A 25,697-nucleotide genomic window follows, 5' to 3' on the forward strand; every position below is an offset into this window, starting at 1 on the left:
TTAGGTGAGAACCGTTGTGTTAGGTGATTGGGAGTCCCTAAAGATTTGGGGGCAGGAGAGTGATGAGGTTAGAGTGACACTTCAGAAGAATTATTCTATGGCAACACCAAACCAAAAAACCAAACACATAGCAGTCAGGTCGATTCTGACTCATAGCAACCCTATAGGAGAGAGTAGAACTGCCCCACAGGGTTTCCAAGGCTGTAATCTTTATGGAAGCAGACTGCCACATCTTTCTTCCTTGGAGTGGCTGGTGGGTTCAAACCACCAACCTTTCATTTAGCAGCCAAGCACTTGACCACTGTGCCACCAGGGCTCTTTTATGGCAACATAGGGGGAAAAAAAAAAACTAAATCAAACTCATAGCAACTCTATAGGACAGAATAGAACTGCCCTATTGGGTTTCAAGCAGCAGCTGGTAGATTCAAACCCTACTGACCGTTTGGTTAGCAGCTGAGCTCTTAACCACTGTGCCACTAAGGCTCCTTTTACCACCAGGTTTTACATAGGCACAGCCAAATATCCTCTGAGGGAAAATCTCCCCCAGTTGAGAAGCACGGCTCTAAACTGTGAGCTCTATGACGGCAGGGACCTACAGGTCTAATTCACCACCATCTCCCTAGGGTCAGGCATGCAGTAGGCAAACAAGAGATTTCAGTTATGTTAAATCCGGCTCCAAGAACTTTAAAGAGCAGCCTGTGCTGAGAGTCTCCCCAGATAATTTACTTCTCTTGGAGCAGAGCAGCCAGGCCACAGGCCATGGGTTCAAGCAGCCAGAGCAGGGGCCATGGTTGACCAGAGCAGTGGCCAAACATGATACGTGTCAGTGCCCCGGGGCCCAGCATGAAGGGAGAGTGGTTGAGGCACCCCAGTGCCTGTCTCCATCTGCACTTGCAGGAATTGGCCTGTGACCACAGCCTTGGTCTGCCCTGACCCCACTTTCTCTGGCCCGTATCCCCCATCCTCTGGCAGGCGCGGAGTCCTGCACCTTCACGAGAGCGACGGGATTCACAACATTGGCCTGCCGCAGTGGCAGCTCTTACTTTGTCTGATGGTTGTCGTCGTAGTCCTGTTTTTTAGCCTCTGGAAAGGTGTGAAGACATCAGGAAAGGTAATATCTCTTTGTGTCTCTTTCAGTTGGGAGTTTGGCTCAAAAAAAAAAAATTTTTTTTTTTTTTTTTTTTTTCTAGTTATAACCTTGTAGGTGGTGAAAAGATTGGTAGAGCTGGAGGCCCAGAGCCTGGGCTGAGCCCTACCTCCACCACTGACTTGCTGGGTGACCTTGGACAAATCACTTCCCCTCCTGTGCTGGTTTTCCAAGGCATCTGTAGCAAAACACCACAAACTAGGTGGCTTATAAAAACAGAAATTTATCAACTCACAGTTCTGGAGGCAGAGAATCCAAGATCAAGGTGTTAGCTGTGGTGATTTCTTCTGAGCCTTCAAGGGAGAATCAGCTCCAGGCTTCTCCCCTAGCTTCTGGTAGCTCTAGGCATTCCTTGACTTGCAGCTGTGGCATCACATGGCGTCCCTCCTCTGCCTTCCTGTGTCTGTGACTCTTCTCCTCTTTTATAAGGATACCACTCTGGTTGGATTAGGACCCACCCTACTCCAGTACGACCTAATGTTAACCTAACTGTAACATCAAAGACCCTATTTCCAAATAAGGTCATGTTCACAGGTGTCAGGGGTAGGACTTCAACATATTTTGGGGGGCACACAACTCAATCCATAATACTTCTCTAAGCCTGAGTCTCTTCATCAGCAGGATAAGAGGGTGCAAGTGGATCAGGTCTCCTTATACTTTTCCACCAAAACTCCCCTGATATCAGAGACAGGGAATGGGAGACCCCAAGGACTGTGGGGAAAAGCCTAAAGCAGCCTACCAATATGTCTGATAAATCTTGGATTCTGACATTAGACTCTGTGCACATGTTGCGTTCTACTCTGGAATATAACCATTTGCTTTACTCTAACATCAGTCATTCTCCTCTCTGAATTCTCAAGTTAAAGAGATACTCCAGAAGATATCTAACTGTCTGTTGGGCTTTGTGTTTCCATGGCTGCAGTGCTGAGTGCCCCCAGGGGATCTAGGTGCCCTGGTAAGAAGAACACAGACTTCCATGACCTGTGAGGGCCTGTCCAGAGTTGAAATTCTGGGCCTGGGTGACACTATACCTTGTAGTAAGTCCCTCAGGGGTGGAGCATACTCAGCTCCTGACTCATGTTGATTCTAAGCCTAAGGAACATCATGCACACAACAACCCCATTTGGACTCAGTGTGGTCATGCGGAGCTCAAATGTATTAAAGAGGATCTAGCTGGGAGATGTTCTTTTCTTGTGCTTCGGCTAGCTATTGCTGTGTAAGAAACCCCCCCAAAATGTACCGATTTAAAATAACAACCATTTTATTACCTCTCATGATTCAATGAGTTGTCTGGGATCACCTGGGCTATTCTGCTTTGTGTAGAATGTCCTAGATGGCACATACTCATGGCTGATAGTTAGTGCTGGCTGTCGGCTAGAAACTAAGCTGGAGCTGTCAACCAGAGCACCTTGGTTATTTTCCACATAGCCTCTCCACATGGCTTGGACTTCTGACAGCATGGCAGCTGGGTTCCAAGAACATGTTACAGGCAGGCAAGCCTCAATGTGCAAGTAGCTTATCTAGTCTTCCCTTGCCTCATACTCGCTATTGTCCCAATGGCCAAAACAAGTCTTGTGGTGAAGTCCTGATTCAATATGGAAGGGAAGTACACAAGAAGTGAGTTTACTGGGGATCACCAAGGCAGCAGGCTGCCACAGCCAGGTAGGCATAAATTTGGGAAAAGCTTCATTAGGTAACTGCTTTTGGAAGGGGAATTTATCAGGGTTCTCTCTGGTACTCCCAGAGTTCTTGGTTATGTCGTTGAGAGTAAAGATGGTGTCAGGGGGCCAGCAGCCAGTGGGATGAAATTAGTCAAAAAGAAGTTGAAGTGGAACATCTTATCAGCGTGTGGGGGACACAGCATCCGCCTCAAGGAAGGATCCACGTAAAATGCAAACCAGGGCTTGAAGGTAGTCAGCGGTAGAGCAAAACCAGGCTAGAACCAATGCCATCCCAGTGCCTGGCACATAGTAGGTCTTCAGTAAATATTTACTGAAGGATTAATTAGAAAGGGAAGGAAGGTAGAAAGGAAAGAAGGAGAGTGGGTGAGTGAATTGGTTTGGGAGCTTCATTAAGTGTTCTTTTGAATTCAGCTCAACTTAATGAACATGTATGAATAATTATTATATCCCAGGTTTGATACTAGCACTAGTGACGTAAGAATAAGTAAAGTAGATTTCTTCTTCGATTGCTTGTAGTCTGTGCATATTACTGACAGGTTATGGATTAACCAAGGTGACTACTTTCTTGGGCTTCGTTCCAGGGACAGTCTGTACACATATATGTGTCCTCCTTTAAATAAGCACTAGTGGTCACAAACTTTACATGCTTTTATAGAGATATCTTGCTTTTTTCCTTAACTTCACATTTCTTTGGAGATAATTTCACATCAGGTAGTTAGGTTGTACTTTAATAGAAATACAACCTAAACTGTCATTAGATCAATTTAGTGGATTGCCACAAATAATTTTTAAAAATAAAATAGCGGAATTCATTGCACATAGTAAGCCAAGTGCAGTTTTGTGGAATTTGTGTTTCAGTTACAACAATATAAGGGTTTGTATGTGCCTTGTCTTGATAGATACAGTATTTCTTACAACAGGTCGTGGTCAAAACATGGGAGAGATGCTGCCTTAGTGGAGGGAGGAAGCGGGTCTCCGAAGGTGATGGAGAAGGAGGCATTTGCGCTGGTTCTTCACAGACAGGCACAGGTAGAGCTGGGGTGGAGGGCAGAACTTTTCAGTGGAAGGAACTGTATGAGCAAAGCCACAGAGGTGGGAAGCCCCAGGGCAGACTTGTGTGGTACCCGTTGCACCTTTCCTGGGTATTAGAAGCAGAGCTCTCCTGGGCTGCGCAGGACACAGGCAGAGGCCCCAGGGAAGCCACAGCTTATGAAGCTACATGAGTTTTACTATTGCTATGGCTGATTGGAGAACCTGGTCTCGGTATGGGGCCACCACAGGTTTCTAATATTACACCCCAAGATTAAGTTCCCCACCCAGTGCTGGGCTACCACGGGCCAAAAACATTGCCAACAAGTCAATTGCAACTTATGGTGACCCTGTGTGACAAAGTAGAACTGCCTGATAGGGTTTTCTTGGTGGTAATCTTTATGGAACCAGATTGCCAGGCCTTTCTTTCCTGGCACCACTGGGTGGGTTCGAACTGCCAACCTTTTAATTAGTCACTGAGTGCAACCACAGGCATCAGCCCTGGGCCAGAGCAGAGTATAAGTTGTCTGCAGGGAGACCGATGCTAAAGAGAGACCTGGAGGGCCGAGCTGAGCATGCTCAGTTCATTTTCCCACACTCTCTGGGAGGAGTCATTCCTGTGCCCTGGGGAGGAGTGCATGAAGGGCCTGTGTTACACTAATGAAGTCCCTCTCCATGGAAACACAAGGAGTGAGGACTGTGAGTCCCCCCCATGTGCGTCAACCAAAGCCACAGCCCACATTTTGCGTAAATTCCCCAGTGTTCTGGTGGCTGAGCAGGCAAGGAGCTTTCTAGAACAGGGAGCTTTCTAGAATAGGGAGCATCACTCAGGACATTCTTGTGCCCTGTCTTTAATTGTCTTTTATAAACTGGCTCCTGAGAAAACCAAGAGTGTTGCTTATTTCTCCCCAGACTGCGTCTGGAACAGGACACAGCTTTGCTTAGCAGGCATTTGCAGCCAGACCAGGCCTGAAATGAATTGCAAATGTTCACACTTTCAGTCTTGGCAAGAGAAGGCTCTTCGAAGATGCATGACGCCAGGGCTGCTGGGATGGTGGCAGAAAAAAGGGGTGACCCCAGATCACACCCTTTGTGTCCCTGGCCTTTTGATCATCTCAGGTGTACGGTGGAGGTTTGAGGTCAGCAGTCGTTCAGCCCCAGGGAGCCTGGCAAGTGTGTACTTGCCACCACATAGCCATCCTAGAGTCCCGCTTGCCTCCCAGATCACAGAAGTCTATAGCTGTTCTGGAGCTTAGCACCCACAGGCCCAGTAACCGAATCACTAGATGTCGGAGCTGGAAGATACTCAAGGCCATCTCCTCCAACCTCTTGTACAAATGGGGAAACTAGAGCCTAGAGGCGGACAGGGTTTCACAGCAGCCCTTGGCAGGGCTAGGGGTTGAAATGGGCGTTAAAGATATAGTATAAGTGAAATCAAATCCGCTGCCATTGAGTCAATTCTGACTCATAGTGACCCTATAGGACAGAGTAGAACTACCCCAGAGAGTTTTCAAGGCTGTAATCTTTACAGAAGCAGACTTCTACATCTTTCTCCCACAGAGCAGCTGGTGGGTTCCAACCACCCGCCTTTCTGTTAGCAGCCAAGCACTTAACCACTGCACCACCAGGACTCGTCAACAACACAGTACAGTGAGTGGTTAGGAACATGGGCTTTGCAGTCTTTAGACTTGGTTTGGAGTCCAGGCACCACCATTTACTGCTGTTGACCTAAAGCTTCATTCCCCTCCCTGAGCTTCAGTTTCCTGTCAAAGAGGATAATGAGCTTGCCTGCCTCCCAGGGCTGTTGGGGAGATGGAGTGAGAGTTCGCATGTGCCAGTGCAGGACTGGCAGAAGGAAATTGCTCATAAATATCCCTCATCACCCCAGGTGGTGATCTGCCCCCATCTCAGTGGTTTTCAAACATGGCTCTGCCATTGTCTTGAGGGGGCTTTGTGGGGATGAGAGCAGTGACCAGGCTCCCATCTGCCCTGATTACGTATTAGACTAAACTTTTGGAAACCTCAAACCCCCTTAATGCCTGCAGATAAATCAAGACAGTACAACTGATGGATCAAACACCATCTTTGCCCATTTCACTGCCAGGCTTTGGGCTGTTTGAGAAATCAGGCTAGATGGAATACCTCCCTCTCAAATTCTGGCAAAGGTGGTGTGGCTGGGGCAAGATAAAGCCAGACTAATTAAAAACAAAATAAAAAATCTGGGTTCTAGATTATTTAAATAGAAACGTCATTTTGTTACTTTTGGGTTCAAGTCATAATCCTAGCCAAGCCTTCCCACTAATGTGTCAGTGCAGGCTGGTCCAGGCTTGCTACAGTGGCTTGATTGGACCCAATTATAATGGCCAGCATTATTTGCATATGGGCAAAGAATGTACTAAAATATGCCCAGCCTGATGTTTTCTTATATCAGTTCATGCCCCTCCCCCCCGCCCCATAATCGTTTTCCTATGGCTTCATTATTAGTGCAAATGTTCCTAAAATCCAGTTCAGAGAATCACAAATCCTAAATCGGTAGAGGTTAAATTAACACAGTTCTGTAGTAATAAAGGATGGGTGTTTATAGCCTGTGTTGGAGTGGATCTTAGAGGTGGTCCAGATAGTGCTTCTCAAACTTTAACGTGTATAAGAGTCACCTGGAGGGCTTGTTAAAACTCAGACTCCTGGGCCCTTCCCAAGAGAGTCTGATTCACTGGGGATGGGGTGAGAATTTGCATTGTCAACAAGCTCCTGGGTGATGCTGATGTTGCTGATTTGTTGTCCGTTGCCTCGATCTAGGCTGTTCTCTGTCTGATGCTTGGATTTATAGCAAAGCGTATATACTTTCAACGACAAGGACCTCATCGCCTTCTTGGGCATCCCATTCCCTCTTTAGAGAACTCTATCCATTAGAAAGTTTTTCCTTTTATTGAGCCCAAGATCTTTCTCATTTTGATTACTAGCCATTTCTAACACTTATCAGAAATACCAGCTGAATAAGAATTTGGATTTGACATGATAAAAAGTCTGCGGACACTTGCCAAGATCAATGGGCTGCTCATTGTTCTCTTCATCTTGTTTTCAAAGTTGGACAAAGTTTGGTTTTTCATTGCCAGATGCGTTATGAGTTGAATTCTGAGAGCAGAGGGGCCTAGGGTGGAGTTGAAAGAGCCCAAGTGTCCTTCCTCTTTGCCAAGTGTGCATCCAAGACACACATGTGCATGAGCGAGCTGTTGGCCAGGGATCCAGGAGCCTCCCTTTTCAACACACAAGGATCTTCAGCAACTGAACTCGCATCCACCATCAGTTCTGAGAACCTTCAAGACATATGCATAGACAAAACAAGCCTCCTCCGCCCTTTCTAGATCTTGACTTTAGTTGTTAAGCTCAGCTGTCTCTCTCGAACATGTCCTCATGTGCTCCTTGTGAGAAATTGAATCCACGTTGAAGCCTCCATTTTGGCCAGTGCAAGGCTGCCTCCAGACCCCTTGAGAGATTCCTTGGAGTCAGAACTTGGGATGTAGCTTTTTGATGGGAGGAGTGTGGTCTCACCCAGCCTGCTGGGCTGGGCAATGGACCTGAAATTGACGTTAGTTGAAGGGACATATGGCAGTTAGGACCCTTCACAAGGTCCTGTGAAGGCTCCTCCTTGTGTCCATCCCCAAGGTCTTCTACGCACTTGTCCCAGTTTGGGAGAATGAATACAAGATTGATGTGAGGCCACCCACATGCAACAATTTCACTTTCCAGAGCATGTTTATCTCATTTGTTATTGCCAATTTGTTCTTCCCGTTCTTACTTCACTAAAAGAAAGCAGAAATCAAAAGCTCAGATCTACAAAGGCCTCTGTAAAACAAGGGAGCAGTGGAAGAACAACTGAATAACATGAAGCAGATAACCCTTCCCTGATTTCCTCTGAGCTCCAAGATATGACCACTATTTATAAATTCACTTGCTTACTTGTTGAATTATTTGCTTATTTATTCACTTATTCATTTTTCATTCATCCTTTGACTAACTTAGTCATCCACTAGACCTCTCATTTATCAGTCACCCACTAATCCGTCTGTACACCCATCCACTCAACCATCCATCCATTCATTTAACAATTTACCCAGCCATACATTCAACCATCCAATCATCCTTCCATCAGTCCAATCATTTATCTACACAACTGTCCAAACATTCATTCAAAAAACATTTTTAAGCACCTATGTGTGCCAGATGCTGAGGATACAAGTTTAAAAAATAGGATCTTGCTTATGAGGGTCTCATGGTTTAGTGGAAAAGCCAGGCAAATAAACAATGAGGATAAATCAGTGTCCCTAAACTCAGCTATGGAAAACATATGACTTTATTTTCTATATCTAAATTTTTATGTTGAACCCACATGTTTCTAGGCTGGCAGAGAACTCTTCCCTAAGTCATGTTTCAGGGCTTCAATCTTCTCCCTACGGTTGTGTGAAGATTCTAGGGGCTGTATAGTATGAGGGCTTTGGGAGGAAGAACCTTCTGGCCCTTAAGTCCTGTGTCCTGTAGTGTTTCAGTTGAGTGAGTCTTTCTTGGGTCTGGATACCCCAGCCCTTACTTGATGATTTGCATGGGACACCGTCTCCTTTTTGCAAGACCACTCATGGCTGCACCTGCCTTTAGCAGTGATTGCTAACCTTTCTTGCACATTTACATCACTTTGGGAACTTTAAAAACATACTGAAATGCAGCCCTCCCAGACCAATTAAATCAGAAATTCCAAGGAGTTTTGAAATTTCTATTTGTAAGTTGCTCCAGACTATTCTGATTTATAGCCAAGGCTGAGAATCACTGAGCTAGATATGGACCCCTTTCCTGTCTAGGATCTCTTCTCCATCTTCCCTTAGAACAAGGAGAAAGCCCATTCCTCCCAAAACACACTTTTTTTCTCTAATCCCCCTTCTTGAGCAAGGAGGGATTTCTTTTTAATCTGGGGATAATTTCTTTTGTTTTGTGTTTCTGGACAAGACAGTTTGTCAGTGTTCCAAATCTTCTCCCACTAAGATGAAGAATGACCAGAGTTTCTGTTTTCTGGCCAGCCACATCCCTCCCCAGACAATGAGCTTAGCCTTTGGGCTTGAGTGAGGGTCACGGATGAGAGAGAAAGGGAAAGGAAGAGTGGGGGAAGGAGAGGCAGAATCACAGGGAGAGAGGGAGGGGGGAGAGGAAAAGAGTGAGAGACAGAAGGAGAGAGGGAGTGAGGGAGGGGGAGAGAGAGAGATCTCTAAATATTCTGCCATGAGATGAGTGCAGCTGCCAATACTGATGGTATGTGATTAATGGCAGGGAGCACAAAGGTGGGTGTGTTTAGCTCTACCTGAGGCAACTTGAAGGCTCAGGAGAGGTGACTTTGTAGAGGAGGAGGAGGCAAGAACCTCCAAGGCTGCGAGAACCTAGACTTGCCCTCTGCACCTTTGGCTTCCATCATGGCGCCATGCCCATGTGGTTGACTTTTCCACTCAGTTCTGAGCTTCTCTAGGGTGTGACCTAGGTCTGTTCACTGTTCTGTCCCTGGAGTCTGGCCCCGGGCTTGCCCTAGAGATGAAGCTTGTAGCATGTGCGCTGGGTGAAGGAATGTGGGGGGAGGACATGACTGGCACCCTGGGAGATAGGCAACCACCAGTCGGGATAAAGTGAGGCTTCCACAGTGAGCTTGTCCATTGCCCAGGTTGTGTGGATCACAGCCACCCTACCGTACCTCGTATTGTTTGTGCTCCTGGTCCATGGCATCACACTGCCCGGCGCCTCCAACGGCATCAACGCCTACCTGCACATCGACTTCTACCGCCTAAAAGAAGCCACGGTCAGTGTCCTCTGACCATTCGCTTGGGCTAGGGTTGAGGGAGGGCTCCTGGGGCAGGAAGTGGTGGAACACCTGGTCCCAGCTTTGCCACAAGATTGCCATGTGGCTTTGGAAGGATCTTTCCTTCCCTGGGCCCCCATCTTCATCATCTGACTAATGCTGGTTTGCACCTGGTGGACTTTATCAGCCCATTCAGCTCTGCTGGTTTGGGATTCTGAGGTTCCGTTTAGTGGCCTTCAATGACCCCTTTTCTCAAGGAGAGCAGTACCCTGTGAGGGGGACATGATGCCCTGGATCCTTATCTCTGCCCTGTACCCACAGCCTCCTAGCCTGTCTTGTGCCACCCTTGCCCTACTTCTACCTCTAGTCCCCAACCCTGGCCTTTGCCATCATCCTGTGACATCAGCATAAGGAGCAGCAATGGCCACCAGCAAGACCTTGAACCTGCTGACCCTTGCTCCCTACTGCCTCCTCAGCTCACAGATTCAGAATGAATGTGGGGGTGAAGTTGGGGGTGGGGCCCAGAGTAGCAGGGTGAGGTTGGGAGCAGAGGCAAACTTGGACGTACCCTGTGCCTTGAGCATTTTCAAATCATGGCTGAGCCAGCCTTGTAAATTGTGAAAGTTTGTTCTGCAGCTGTTTAAATATCCCAAGTCTTTAAGGCATGTAGAAACTAAACCTGCCTGTCCTTGCTCCTCTAGTTATGCCCTATCCCTGCAGTGGCAGGGAAGCCTGGAATAACATGGGGGGCGGAAATAAGAGAAATCTCTCAAATCTGAACTGCAGCTCTTAGCAGGTGGACTAGGTAAAATTACTCCCATTATACAGATGAGAAAGCTGAGATATAGAGAGGTGAAATTGACCAGACCTATATCATGGGGCAAGGCACACTGGTGGTGCAATGGTTAAGTACTCAGCTGCTAATCGAAAGGTTGGCAATTTGAACTCACCAGCTGTTGCATGGGAGAAAGACCAATGATCTGTACCCGTAAAGATTGCAGCCTAGGAAACACTATAGGACAGTTTTATTCTGTCACATGGGGTCACTGGGAGTCAGAATCAACTTGATGATACCCAACAACAACAACAGAACCTGTGGCAGAGAGGCCAGAGAGGGACTCAGGTCTCAGGCTTCCAGCCACATGTATTCACCACCCAAAAGAGGGAATAAATAACCCCCTTAGCCCACAAGGAGTCACCACTGTCTGTGGAATGGTAGAAACCTTCTAGGTATCTTTTCCTTCTCTGAACATGTCTTTTCCATACTCTTGAGATAGTCATAGCTGTTTGTCCTTGTCCCATCCACATTCAAGTCCAGAACTTTTATTAACTTTATTTAAAAATCATAATACCACATTGAACCAATGAGTTCATCTGGGGTGAGCTTAGTCATGAGGACTCATGGCTGGTCACCACCCAGTTGCCACTGAGTTGATTCTGACTCATGGTGACCCTATGTGTGTCAGAGTAAAACTGAGCTCCATAGGATTTTCAGTGGCTGATTTTTGGAAGTCGATTGTCACACCTTTCTTCCAAGGTGCCTATGGACGGACTTGAACCTCCATACTTTTGGTTAGCAGCCGAGTGCATTAATACCACCAAGGCTTATTTTGTGCAGGCTACGGGGTGGGGGGGACTTTCCATGGCTACCCACCTTGGATTTAGACCAAGTTTCCTTGGGTTTCAGAGCATCCCTGGGGCTTCCAGGCCTTTTTGGAACAGTGAGGTAGTCCAGTTCTATGAGATGCAGAGGGTGATGGTTTTGTCTGCTGTTTCAGGTATGGATTGATGCTGCAACTCAGATATTCTTTTCCTTGGGGGCTGGATTTGGAGTCTTGATTGCTTTTGCCAGTTATAACAAATTTGACAACAACTGTTACAGGTAAGATACTTTTCAGGACTCTGGAAAGCTCTAAACCCTGGGGGTTGAGCCTTGTGGTGATGGGAGAGAGGGCTCTGGTCTGGGGGCCAAATCTTCTGGTTCCATTCTTGGCTCTGTCAACAACTTGCTTTGTGATGTTGGACAAGCCCATTTTTTCTTCGGTCCCTTCCTCTGTGAAACACGCAGAGCGAAACTTCCTCTGCTGTGGCAGCACTGATACACACATTTCAGTTCCAGATGCCTCTGAAAGAGATGCAAGGTGTGAGACTGGGAAAGGTGAGGCCATTAGTGCCGGAAGATTGTTGGGGTAGCTGGGATGGAAGGGCAGAGTGTGGCTGTCAGAGCAGTCAGCACTTGCTAGCTCTGTCCACCTGGTGCCCAGGCAGGCAGGGATGAAATGTCCAGGCTGGTCCCGTGAAGGTGAGGGCCTGGCAGAGTCAGAGGTAAGACTGCAGGGCAGACTGGGACATCGGTCCAGGGCAGTGGAGTCAGAAGGCCATGCTTTGGCTCGGTTCAGTAAGCATTTGACGCAGCATCCTGCAGGCTTAGAGCTGTGAGGGCTTCAGAAATGGACACAGATTTGGGCCCATCTCTACCACTCTCTTTCAGAGCCTTAAGGCAGGTTTATAGCTCCTTTGGTCTAAGACAGAATAGGATGAATGTATACCATAGAAACTGGTGGTAGGAAGGCCTAGAGAATGGGGTGATCAGCCCTCTGGTAGGGGACCAGCAAAAGCGTGCCGGTGAATTTGAGGTGAGACTTGGAAGTTAGTTAGGATTTTGGCAGGCAGACAGAGTGGATGGCATTTGTGGGGGGGGGTTAGGGTGGGGGGGGTGGGGGCGGGGGGAGGAACAGCAGGAGCAAAAGGGGGGAGGTGACATATTTGTGGAGCAGCAAGTTGATGGACTTGGTTTATTCAAACTGTACTTGTCCAGGAGTCATGGGAAATAAGCACAGAAAGGAGGTTGGGCCATCTTAGCAAAGACCTTGAATGCCAGTATGAGAGGTTGAGAAGCATTGGGGAAAGTTTGTTGAAGAACAAAACTGGTGAATTGGTACCCCAATAAGTTAGATACCAGACTCTGATATCTAACTATTCCGTCTGGAAGCTGTTAGCTTATTTCCTGTACCAGCAGGTGCTGATGCAGTGATGGTGGGGCACTGGGGGCCATGTGGCAGCAGGGAAACTGAAAGGGGGAGGGCGGCATTTGAAGCTGTACCCAGGCCGAAGATTCTATAGATGGTCCAGTGGTCAATGATCAGGGTGGGAGCAGGGTCAGCAGATTGGAGCAAACAGTGCTTCTTCCCCCCAGGGATGCCCTGCTGACCAGCACCATCAACTGTGTCACCAGCTTCATCTCTGGATTCGCCATCTTTTCTATCCTTGGTTACATGGCCCATGAACACAAGGTCAACATTGAGGACGTTGCCACTGAAGGTGGGTGAGCAGGCCACTTTGGCCCCAGTCCACCAAGGAAGAGCTGTGAAACCCACTTCATTCTGTATCCACACCTCCCCTGTGGCTGTGGGACTCAGAAGACTGGACCTGAAGGTTTCCAAATGGCCCACTTGACAGATATCCCTTGAGGTTGTTGGTGGGAATTTTAGGTGATCCTGAGCTCTGGTTATGTAGGATGTTTTCTGGAGCTTCCACTCTCTACCAGCCCCTGTGCTAAGCACTTTACGTACTTTCATTTAGTTCTTACAAACCCATTGCCATTGAGTCGATTCCGACTCATGGTGATCCAATGTGTTACAGAGTAGAACTGCTCCATAGAGTTTTTTTGGCTGTAATCTTTACGGAAGCTGATTGCCAGGCCTTTCTTCGGCAGCACCTGTGAGTGTGTTCAAACTGCCAACCTTTAGGCTAGTAGTTGAGCACAAACCGCTTGCACCACCCAGGGATCTAAGCTATGATAATAGACTCACTTTAAAGATGAGAAAGCTGAGACTCAGGCTAAGGAAGTTGCACAAGTTCGCCAGCTAATGTTGCCAACCTTCAAGCCCAGATCAGTTGGACTCTGGAGCCTGAGCCCTTCTTCACTGCTTCCCATATGCTCATGGCCACAAAGAAGCTGAGATCTGGGAAGGGGCTTCCTCCAGCGGACTTTGAGGACCCTAAGTTTTTGTGCAGGAAGTGAGATACATAACATGTAACCTGTGCTGTCCAGGCCAGGCACTACTGTCTAGCCCAGCTGTTTGAGGTCAGCCTCCTTGATGCATAGACGAGTGGGGTGTGAACTCTAAGCTTCTGCTGGCTTCACCTGTCATCTCTGGACCCTTGGTCTGCTCTGCCCATATGTGACAGACGAGGTGTCATGGGGCTAGGCTAGGGCTGTTTGGGCCACAAAATGCTCTCTTACCATCCCCAGCTCAGACTAACAGTCCCAGCCATTGATGAGGCCCTTGATGTTTCTTACAGGAGCTGGCCTAGTCTTCATCCTGTACCCAGAAGCCATTTCTACTCTGTCGGGATCCACATTCTGGGCTATCGTGTTCTTCATCATGCTCCTGGCTCTGGGCATTGACAGCTCAGTGAGTGACCCTGCTCAGGATACCCTATCCCCACGCTGCTGGGTCTGACCCCAGCCCCATACCACTGGGTCTGACCCCTACTTCCACACCACTGGGTCTGACCCCTAGCCCCATACCACTGGGTCTGACCCCACTCCCACACCACTGGGTCTGACTCCACCCCCACACCACTGGGTCTGACCCCTACTTCCACACCACTGGGTCTGACCCCCACTTCCACACCACTGGGTCTGACCCCATTCCCACACCACTGGGTCTGACCCCCAGCCCCATACCACTGGGTCTGACCCCCACACCACTGCATCTGACCCCACCTCCACACCACTGGGTCTGACCCCCAGCCCCACACCACTGCGTCTGACCCCTCACCCCCACACCACTGGGTCTGAGCCCCACCCCTACACCACTGGGCCTGACCCCTCACCCCCACACCACTGGGTCTGAGCCCCCACCCCTACACCACTGGGTCTGGCCCCCCACCTCTACTCCACTGAGTCTGACCTCCCCCCCTCCAGACTCACATATATACCACTGCTCCTACCTGTTTCATTGGTTGTCCCCAGAAAGTCCTTATTTAAATTCACACACGGAATTGAGTCCTCACTCAAAAAGGCAGGACTTAGGCCAAAGCCAAAAACGAGTAGAAAGCCCATGGGCACGTGGAAACCCAAGCCTGAGGGATCACAAATAAGCCAGCACAGCACTCTCCTCTTGCAGGTGGGGAGGCTGAACCCAGAAAGGGTGAACTCTTGTTGATGTTTCACCATCAACAACCAACAAAACCTTTTTTAGTTTCTTAGATCCTTTTATTTTACCTATATCTAAGATTGGATTACTGGTATCTTCTTTTGTCTATGTCCACCTTGGGGTGCAACATGGCTTGAAATTTGCAAGAAGTTTTAGAGTAGAGCTGGCAAATAGGTGTTCTCTTCCTGCTGTTGCCCTGTGATTGGAAGATCTGCCAGGAGGAGTGTGTTGAAAAGGATTCTGAGGCTGCTTCCAGGCTCATAGGAAGGAACACTGATTTTGATTAGTAATGTCTGGCAAGGGAAGAGGAGAGGAGAGCAGTGGCGTGCATGCTTTCTGCCTGCCATCCCAGGCTTGGAGTTCTCCCAGGCATACACAAGTATTACTTATGTGAAGCCATAGCAGTGGTCTCATCCAGAATAAACTTGCCAACATCAGTGAGATATGAGACCCCTCAGAGGCCGAGAGTCTGGAGTTTGTGGTGACCACTTGGCCCGATAATTAGAAAGGCAGCTGAAATTCCTCGTTAAAAACTGGTGTCTGAAGTTCCCACCATTAGAACTCCTTCTTTAGTAGCTATTTCCAGAAGGTCCTTATTTATATAAGTAGTAATATAATACTATGTAAATTAAAAAAATTTTTTTTTTTAAATATATTATGAACATATTGACACAGTGGCTGCAACAATGGGCTCAAACACAGCACCAATTGTGAGGAAGGCACAGGACCAGGCAGACTCAACTGCACCTAACAACAATATTATAATATATTACATGGGTGTCTTGGCGGGTATCTTTCACTCTCCTATCATTTTATCAGTGCCCAAGCAGGCTGAGTGAGTAGGATAGCATACAGATACCTGTAGATTAGGGGGAGATGGGAGTTAATCCTTCACCCTCTCCCACATCGTTTGTGAGTTGAATTTGGTTGAGAACAGGGCAGAAGTGGGGTGAGAGGATGGGGAGGGAAAGCAGGACCTGCCAACTTCTCGATTTCTTGAGAAAGGCAAAGCAGCAATCGGGGAGTGTTAGTCCTGCTGTAGGAGGCTCGAGGGAGCCTGGGACCTGAGTCTGAGGCTCAGGTGGGCCCTCATTGCTTCCCCCACCTGCCTGATTCCCTCCAGATGGGAGGCATGGAGGCGGTCATCACGGGCATGGCCGACGACTTCCAGATCCTGAAGCGGCACCGGAAGCTCTTCACATTTGGCGTCACCTCCGGCACCTTCCTTCTGGCCCTGTTTTGTATAACCAAGGTGAGGAGGGCCGGGCCCTGGGCCTCCCTGGAGTTTCTAGGCTTCCTTTTGATAAAATCAGGCATTGCCTGCCTTGGAGCTATAGTGGGTAGGACCAGGGCGAGCTTAGGGGGAATCATGGTGGAAGCCCTCATCCTCTCTGGGGATTAGAACTCAGTTGGTTTCTCCCAACTCTGAGACCAAGGAGTCCCAGGCAACCCTTTGACGATTTGCCAATTTGAGGGTCAACGAAAGCCCCTTGGAAACTCACCTTGCTCTTCACTGACTGAAACACCTACCTTTAGACCTAGTGGCTCCAGAAGGCTTTGTTAGAATGCAAATACTTAGCATTGGTGCAACGGCACCACAACGCTTTCACCAGCACACCTTCTGAAACCGTCGAGGGAATGGGACAGGAAACAAGAAAGTTTTAATGGACCAGTAGTTTGTGGCCACTTCTAGCCAAGAAGGCCTCAGACTTTTCCTTCCCATGCCGCAGGGGGGGATCTATGTGCTGACCCTGCTGGACACCTTTGCGGCCGGCACCTCCATCCTGTTTGCTGTGCTCATGGAAGCCATCGGAGTCTCCTGGTTTTACGGTACAAGCTCTTCCCTGAGTGCGTGGAAAAGCCTCGGCCCCCAGGGCTCCTGGAGTCCTTTACCTGGAGATGCAAAGGGGCTTTCCATCCTGAGGCAGCCACCTGCTAATCCCAGAGTTGAGCAAGTCACTTACTGGGGACAACTCTCCCCGGCCCTTAGCTCAACTTTGGATGAACTCACTTTAACAGAAGACTGCAAACACCCCCACGGGCACCCAGTATTTGCTCTTAATAAAGAGGAACCATGCCCCCAAGTCATATAATCCATTGTAGAGTAGGACTGCCAGGTTTAGAGGATAAAATAGAGAATGCCTAGTTAAACTTGAATTTCAGATAACCAATCAATAATTTTTTAGTACAAGTATGTCCCAAATATTGCATACCAACCAACCAACTAGTTGCTGTGGAGTTGATTCCAACTCATGGTGACCCCATGTGTGTCAAAGTAGACCTGTGGTCCGTAGGATTTTCAATGGCTGATTTTTCAGAAGGAGATAGCCAGTCCTTTCTTTCATGGGACTTCTGGGTAGACTCAAACTGCCAACCTTTTGGTTAGCAGCCAAGCATGTGAACCATTTGTACCACCCAGGGACTCCAAATATTGCATAGTACATACTTATACTAAAAAGTGTTGCTCTTTTTTTTGTCTGCAATTCAAATTTAACTGGGTGTCCTATATTTTATGTGGCAACCTCATAGGATAGAGTAGAACTGCGCCATAGGGTTTCCAAGGAGCATCTGGTCAATTTGAGCTGCTGACCTTTTGGTTAGCAGCTAAGCTCTTAACCACTGCACCACCAACCTTATTCTAGAGCTGAACTGGGAGAACATTTTACAAACTATTTTTTTTTTTATCAATGAGAAAGAGATTTCAATGTAAGAGTCTAGACTATTCTACCAGATTAAAGTCAGGGAAAGCGCTGTATACATAGTAGTTGTTTTTAAGAAGGCACGGGGAAGAGGAAGGAGGCCGGGCTTTGGAGGCAGGCTGACCTGGCCGGGTAACCTGGGGCAGGTCCCCTCACCTCCCTAAGCCCTGGTCTTCCTCTGAAAAATTAATTGGTATGGCACATAGAAGGTGGTGATGTTTGTCCTCTCCTTTGCTCCGCAGCCAGCAAAGCAGCGTGCGCAGGTCCCCCAAGTCTCAGGATGTCTCTCTCTTGCCTCGCTCCCTCCTCACCAGGGGCTGGGTCTTGTGGGGGGACAGCAGGGGCGGCCTGGGGCTCTGAGGGGCCATGGTGATGGAGCTGCCCTGTGTGTGCGCAGGTGTGGACAGGTTCAGTAACGACATCCAGCAGATGATGGGGTTTAAGCCGGGCCTCTATTGGAGATTGTGCTGGAAGTTTGTGAGCCCTGCCTTCCTCCTGGTGTGTAGCCTGTGGCTGGGGAGTTGGGTGAGGGGGGCTGTGTCCAGGGTGGGGGTAGGTGGGCACATTCGCTTCTCAGGGGAGGAGGCTCTGGGAGCTGACGCTTGGGGTGTTCAGTCCTGTTGCTGCCAGGGTGGGCTACCAGCTCAGAGGGGTCTGGAGCCTGGGCCCCTGGGGGCTGTGTGTGCTACCATGCAGCCTAGCTCAAGGTTAGCTGTGCCCTCCTCCCTCCCTCCCTCCCTCCCAACTCCTCCTCTTCTCCTTTATCCACTCCCTATCATCTTTGCCTCCTTCTTGTTGTCTTTCTCGAATTTTCTCCTTCCTTCCTCTATCTCATTTCTCTTTTTTCCCTCTTTCTTTGTTCTCTCCTGTCCACTAATCCTTCTCACACCTCCTCACCTCTCTCTTATCTCTCTCTGTCTCTTTCTTCTGCCTCCTCCTCTCTTTCTTCACTCCCTGTCTGTTTTGTTCCCCTTGTCTCTCTCACCCCGCATCTGTTTCCATCCTCCTGCCTTCTCTCCCCCTCCATCTCTGCCCCTAGTTTGTCGTGGTGGTCAGCATTGTCAACTTCAAGCCACTCACCTATGATGACTACATCTTCCCCCTCTGGGCCAACTGGGTTGGCTGGGGCATCGCCCTCTCCTCCATGGTCCTGGTGCCCGCCTACACCATCTACAAGTTCCTCAGCATTCGTGGCTCCCTTTGGGAGGTGAGCTCTCTGGCCAGCCAAGGGGTGGAGGGGGACAGGGTGGGAGGGGGCATCCGAGTCATTGCCTGTTGGGATGAGAGATGTAAGACAGGAGGACACAGACATTAGGATCAGACAGACCCACCATGTTGACCAAGTCATTTAACCCCTCCCTAACCTCAGTTTCCACATTTGTGACATGGGGATAATAATACAAACCTCAAAGGGGAAAAGGAAGTGCTTGCTTAGAGGATCCCAAGTGGCACAAATGTTTAAGCACTCGACTACTAGCCGAAAGTTTGGCAGTTGGAATCCACCCAGAGGCACCTCAGAAGACAGGCCTGGAGATTTGCTTTTGAAAGGTCACAGCCTTGAAAACCCTGTGGGACAGTTCTACTCTGACACATGAGGTCCTGTGAGTCAGAATTGACTTTATGGGAGTGAGCAATAACAACAACAACAAAGCATAGTACCTGGCACACGGGAGGTGCTCAGTACATGCTACCTGCTGTTACTGCTGCTATTTCTACTACTATTTACAGGAGAAGGTGCTGCTCAGCCCTTGAGTTCACTATAGATTGCTTAGACAGGCAGCCTTAACTGGCCCTCCTCCTAAGGTGTGTCATGCCCCCAGATGTCCCAATTCCCCCCTTCCAAGCCCACTATGGCCTGGTCATCTTGGCTTTTGTCTGCTTCGTTTTTGAACCTGATAACCTCATCAGTCTACACCAGGGGTTTCCAAAATATATTTTCTTCTTTTACCTGTGTACTGTGCGTGTGTGTATGTATGTATGTATACATATGCATATATACACATATACATATATGTATGTATAAATATATGGGGAACATTGTCCTTTATTCCAAAATTAAGCCCTTCCTCTTCTGGGTTGTTAAAATACTCTTTCTTACAGAAACTATGGTGACAGTCTTTTCTGCATGTCCTCATTTTGCAAAATAAATATTTCAATCCTTCATTACTTCACATCACAGATATTGATTGAGAATCTAATAGGTGCCTGGCAGTATTCTAAGGACTGGACAAAAATCCCTACCTATGTGGAGCTCATGTTCTAATGGGGGAGACAGGTGATATACAATATGAGGACCTTAGGGAACTAGAGGTCCAGGAACTTAGGCGGAGTGTCCCAGGCGCCCTGTGTCAGGCCTGCCCCCGTTCCTTGTACTGTTTGCTGTCCATCAAACCCCTGGCTGGGGGCTTCTGTCCTGGGTCACCAGGAGAATCCCATGTCCCATGAGCTCATCCCAGACATGGAAACTAGAACCACTTTGGTTTATCCTGAAGCTTTTATTCTTCCCACTATCTAGTGATCAACCATTCATTCCAAAAAGAGTCCCTGCCACATGCCTGTGCCTCAGGGAAGCCTTCCCTGACCCCCATGGGGCTGCGCCCCTTTCCACACGCTCGTGCCTTCTGAGCTTTTGCTCTGCAGCACTTAGACCGACCGTAGTGAAACAGTTACCCGTGTGCTTAGGTTTCATGCCAATCCCTTACGTGGCCTGGCAGCTCCCCAGAACAGAGACCCTGTGAATCTCCTCAGCTCTGGGTCCCCAGGGCCTAGTTCCTGTCTGACTAGTAAACTTAGAGGGCTCAATTAACATTTGCTGGCGAATGATTCAGAGTGAACCATCAAGCTCCCCAAAAGAGACTGGGGGTGTCTTGTGTGGACCTCACGCTCCATCCATCCATGTGGGGCTTTGGGGCTAAATGGCAGGTGGCCCTCATATGGGGGTGTGGGCTGGGCTGCTGCGAGGGAGTCCCTGGCCATGCTGAGGCCTCCTTTTCTCCTCCTTCACAGAGACTGGCCTATGGCATCACGCCGGAGAACGAGCACCACCTGGTGGCCCAAAGGGATGTCAGGCAGTTCCAGGTGGGTGCTGCCTGGACCCTTCCAGGTGGGGGTCATGGAGATGGCCCTGGTTGTTTCCTGCTGTGCACCACCCAGGGTCAACCCACAGCTCGAACACCCAGGCAGCCAAGGGCTGTACCCCTGGAGGTGTGGTGCTGGGTGTGGTGTAGGGGAAGAAGGGGGCCTGTCCTTGGCCTTCTCCCAGCTTCCGCCTGTCCCGCTGCTTCCCCACCTCTGGCCAGACAGAGAGGGAGCCAGAGGAAAGGGGAAGGGCGACTAGGCCAGAGACAGGGTGAGGAGTGGGACAGAAGGGAGGGAGAAGGGGTTTGGTGGGGGCCCAGAGGGGCAGCCTGGGGCAGAAAGCGGCTGGAGTGTGGGTCTTACCACCACGTCCTGGCTATGTAACTTTCGGCCAGTCGCTCCGTATCTCTGTGTGCCTGTGCCTCAGTTGTCTTGTTTTTAAAATAGGGAGATATTAGCCCCTTTAACCACGTCCCCAGATTCAGTCCACGCTTTGTAACAGTGAGGGCATGTGATTGCTACCTCCCCGCCTCCCCCCCCCCCCCCATCCCCGCTCCCGAGTCATTAGAAGGATACTGGTGCTCAGCAAGATGCTGTTGGGCTCATTTGGCTTATAGGGGACCATGCTGGGACTTGAATGCAGGTCCTGTGATGCCAGATGCTCCATTTTCCCTACAACCCTATTCTACCTGTGAGTTGCCACCATGGAGGGTCACCAAACCAGGCTGAGAATTTCTTATCTTGCAGGAAGTGCTACAGGGACATCAGGAAGACGTTCACCTGAGGCCTACCTTTTCCCCAGGGGCAGATGTGGGGTGGGAGCATCCTGGCGAGCCCCCATGTCTCAGACTGGCTGTGTGACTGTGGGAAGGCTCCTTTGCCCTTTCTGGGCCTCAGCAACAATTAGGGGACTAACCTATGCTTTTGTGAGGTCTGTGAAGTCAGCTGTTAGGGGCCTGTTTTCTATGCCTCCGGCTGCCCCGCTCAGCTGGCTCTGGGTCTCTGCCCACCACGTCCTGTCATAAAGGTTTCCCATCTTTCTCTGCAGTTGCAGCACTGGTTGGCCATCTGAGCCCAGCCCAAGGAGGAACCCCACCTGCCAAGGTCCTGGTCAAGGCATCGGCTTCGTCACCATCCGGACACTGTCTTGGGATTCCTCTCCCAGAAGATGTTCCTTCCAACCCCTCTTCCTCTTTTCCCAGTTACCAATGATACAGTGACTCTGGTTTTTGTTCACCTTCTGTCACCTGGCCTGGGGGCTTGTGAGCTCAGATAGGTAAGACTCGAGGAAGAGGAGGAGAGGAGGGAATAAGAGCAATGATTTCTGTTGAACCGCCTATGTTTTGGGGAAGTCTCAACCCCTTTGAGCTGGCCCACGCTTCCTGTCAGTGGCAGGGGTCTTCCTTCAGAGCCTTGGGCGTAATTCCCCGTCATATTTTCTTGTGCTTCAGCCCAGAAGGGAAATTCTCAGTCCAGTGAATCAGAGAGAGGATGATACTTTTGGTCAGACACCAAAAAAACAAAAATCAAACGAACCAACCCAAAACCCAGCAGAGTTTCAGGGGAAGTGCATAGCTTGCTCTCTGGTGTCTGTGCCTCGGCCTGGGAACTTGGACATATTTGTCCCTGAAATGAAGTCTGTAGTTAGGTGCTTTGGGGGATCGTGAGCAGAAACCTTCCTAGTCAGTTTTCACTCTGGCTAATCTGAGTTTGATCTGTGTGTGTTCTGGGCCATTCCACCTGGCTTGTGGGAACAGGTGGTCTGGGGGCCCAGAGCCATGATGTTCAGGGGAGGAGTGTAGACGAACCACACTGAGCACATTCTGTGGAGGGACCTGCACCAGATAAGCTGGCAGAGGTCACTAGATAAGCCACGTCCCCCGAGACCATATGCTAGCCTTGCTTTGTCAAGTGCACACCCATGGTTCCTGAGACCTTCCTGGCGAACTTGGGGCAGGACCCAGTGAGGCCGGCTGTATCTACCATGGCATTCCTTGCTGTTCTGACTGGGATGGGTGGGTGCCCTAGGACAGCCCCAGAGTCCGTCATGTTTATTTATTATTCACAGACCCCCACAAAGCCTTTCCCTGGGGATCCCATCCAGCGTGGGCCAGGGGTCTTGAGCAGTGGGGTGGTGGCACCTTTGAGGGCAGGGTGGAACCAGCACACAGCTCCTCTGGAGAGGAGACTGCAATCTGGTCACTTAGGCTGAGAGGAGACCATTCTGAAGTGATGGATCAGTTTGGTGGCTTTAGAGAATTTCTAGGTTTACTTCAGATACAAGTTCACAAGTGGTGCCCCCTAGGGGTGGTGGTGGCTAATTTCGGCTCAGTGAGAGAAATGATTCCTGGTTTGGTAAATTGGTGGCATCTCTTTGGGGTTTCTGTTTATGATTTGAGGCTGTTCAAGCCCCCGCTGGAAATCTGGACTCCTGGGTTCTAATCCTCGCTATGGGAGGCCCTGCTGCAGAATCATGGGCCCAAAACAAGTTTAAAATCATTCTTGCTCAAGGTAGCTACTAAGGGATCAATTCAGACCCTAAATTTGGACTCCCTGACTCCCAGCCCAGTGAGGTCTTTGAAACACCCAGCACAATATATGTCACCCCACACAGGGCTGTAATTTTTTAAAAAATCCAATCAAGTTGCAAAGAAGCATTTCTTAGCAAAAGAGCAATGTGTTGGAAGAAGGGGAGAGGGGAGACGATGTGATTATTCTCCTCTAGCTGGTTGCCAGAGAGGAAATTATTTAGCTGCTCTCTTTTGATGCAAATAATCACTCTTTGGAACTGTGGGGCAAGAAAAGCTGAGTCCATTTGGCTGAAAAGAGAGCAAACAGCGAGAAAAGCATGTGTGGATGAGAACAGGGGAACAATTCAGAGGGAGCCTGCAATTTTCTTCAGCCATCTGCGTGTGGCCCTTCTGCCTCCAGACACTTGTCCCAAGGGTGAATCGGAGTTGTGGTGCTAGCTGAACCAATACCAAACCAATGCACTGGTGCTACTTTGTGGTGGAAGTTGGCTCCTGAGCCTGGGGTGAGATGAGAAGACACTGGGACCTCTAGTGGTAGGGAAGGGGAATTACCCAGGAAGTCCTTGGAAGTTCTCTGGGAGGTGCTGGGACACCTCTGGGTTCACCTTTCTTCCCACACTTAATGAAGAGGGGTATGTGCATTATCCTAAGTAATGTTTGACTTCTTTTTTGTGGCCTTTTTTTTTTTTTTTTTTAAATAGCAGAGGCTGCCCGGGACAAGGGCACCCCTGTGTACTGTATATGATACTTTTGATATGTTACCAGGTTATAAAAGAATTATTATTTTCCGTGAAATGTAAGATATCTCTTTAAGACCATCACATTATAAAAACCAAACCAACTCCATGTGTTTCAGAGAAGAACTGCACGCCATAGGGTTTTCAGTGGTTGTGACCTTATGTAAGTAGGTCACCAGGACTTTCTTTCTTAGTACTGCTAGGGGATTCAAACCGCCAACCTTTCGGTTAGTAGCCAAGCGCAAACAGTTCGCACAGTGGTTATTTAGCATCCGCATGTTAGTCTTGACTCCAGATGCACATGACACAAAGGAGAAGGGGAGCCATCTCTTGCCAGATATCCTGCTGAGCAAAAGTCCCCAAAGCTGCCTTAATTCTTGGAGAGAGTTCCTGCCCAGGTGAGAGCCAGTCTCTGGTCATCAGATCATTTTTCCAGCCCTAGTAATGTGAGACTGACAAATTCTTACCACAGCAGTAATTTCGAAGTAAAGCAAGCACAGGCCCACTGAGCTCATTTCCTTGTTTATTTTCTTGGAAACCAAGAAATGGAGAAGAACAGAGAGGGAGTGTGGCGCGGTGGAAAGAACACAGCATTTAGAGTCACACAGACCTGGGACTGAACCCCGGCTCTGCCGCTGACTAGCTGGGTGGCTGGGGAAGAGTGACGTCACTTCACTGGGCTTCCAGGTTCTTTATTTGTAATATCGGGGGTTGAATCAGATAATCGAAAGTCCCATCCAGTTCCAGAAAACTTCATGTCTCCATGGCGATGTTCTTGTGCTAAGTTTATGACGAAGGAAGCACGTGGTTTACTGCAGAACTTTCCAAAATGATCCGGGGACACAGGAAGCTGCAGAGCATAGAAATGTCAGATTGCTGTCCCCTAGAGGGTCAATTTTTTCTGGATACCCAGTAGTTCCTCTTTCTGGGATAGTCTTCAAATGATGCCAGAAACACTGGCATTAAACAAATGATAATAATAGAAGAGCCCGACCCTTTTGTTTTGAAGCTTATTCTGGGGAATTTGAGGGGAACAAATGGTCACACACGTGTAAGTCCCTGGACCCGCAGTTCTGCAAGGATGTAGCCTGTGCTGTCGCTGCCATCACAGAAGCCACTGAAGCACTGGTGAATGGGGAGTCCCTTTTGGGATGCCTGTCCTCGTCCCTCTGTCTCTCTGCTTCTGTATAAATAAAGACTGTTTCAGTGGTGTCCTTCCTGTGTCATGGACTGTTCCAACGTCATGCAGATTTCTATGTCTGGTTTGGATTTATTTTAAAAGCCGTTCTATTCATGGAAAAATCAATGTACAGAACAATAAAGGATATCTCCTGTGCCATGTGTCTGGTCATAGAGTTCTGAATGCTTTCGCCGGGAAGGTAAAATGCTATGAATTGTATAAGGCAAGTGGGTTTGTCTGTGATCAGTCTCCAACTGATAAGGAAGAGCTTGTGGTCATAGTGGTCCAACTTTCACCATGGTAACTCTTTTTATAAGCTATGGAATAGGAGTCCAGAGGGGTGTTAATCTGTAATCCTAGTTTGAGATTGACACAATGTTTTAATTTAAATAGAAGGTGTACACTTAGTGATACTAGGTTTAATTGTCTAGCTTTTTTTTTTTTTTTTTTTTAATTTCTAGGGCAGAATTTCAAGGGAATCAGAACCTCCCAACTTGAATGCACAATTTGATGCACGTGTGCATTTTTTGGAGCCAGGGAAACATTCACACTTAGACTCTTAGAGCTATGTACTGTCATTGTTATAGAAAAGGTGTGAATTTATAAGTAAGTATTTTTT

The 25,697-nt window shown here is 48.7% G+C and overlaps 1 protein-coding gene across 10 annotated transcripts in view; it reads left to right on the forward strand.

Moving 5' to 3' along the window:
* SLC6A2 (solute carrier family 6 member 2) overlaps positions 1–25,288 on the forward strand; it is a 49,684-nt gene extending 24,396 nt beyond the window's left edge. For 5 of the 10 annotated variants that reach the window (XM_049863658.1, XM_049863657.1, XM_049863661.1 and 2 more), the window contains 11 exons: positions 898–1,111; positions 9,554–9,688; positions 11,467–11,570; positions 12,885–13,009; positions 13,994–14,106; positions 15,977–16,105; positions 16,584–16,683; positions 17,950–18,050; positions 18,592–18,759; positions 20,559–20,630; positions 21,679–25,286. In XM_049863658.1, coding sequence (XP_049719615.1) covers positions 898–1,111; positions 9,554–9,688; positions 11,467–11,570; positions 12,885–13,009; positions 13,994–14,106; positions 15,977–16,105; positions 16,584–16,683; positions 17,950–18,050; positions 18,592–18,759; positions 20,559–20,630; positions 21,679–21,702 — 1,285 coding nt within the window. In that variant the 3' untranslated portion in view covers positions 21,703–25,286. Of the gene's footprint in view, positions 1–897; positions 1,112–9,553; positions 9,689–11,466; positions 11,571–12,884; positions 13,010–13,993; positions 14,107–15,976; positions 16,106–16,583; positions 16,684–17,949; positions 18,051–18,591; positions 18,760–20,558; positions 20,631–21,678 lie in introns of all 10 variants that reach the window. The other 5 variants (XM_049863652.1, XM_049863659.1, XM_049863653.1 and 2 more) reach the window with 4 other exon arrangements.
* Positions 25,289–25,697: the final 409 nt, after the last annotated feature.

This window comes from Elephas maximus, chromosome 21 (genome assembly GCF_024166365.1).
Source record: "Elephas maximus indicus isolate mEleMax1 chromosome 21, mEleMax1 primary haplotype, whole genome shotgun sequence".
In the NCBI taxonomy this organism is placed as follows: Eukaryota; Metazoa; Chordata; class Mammalia; order Proboscidea; family Elephantidae; genus Elephas; species Elephas maximus.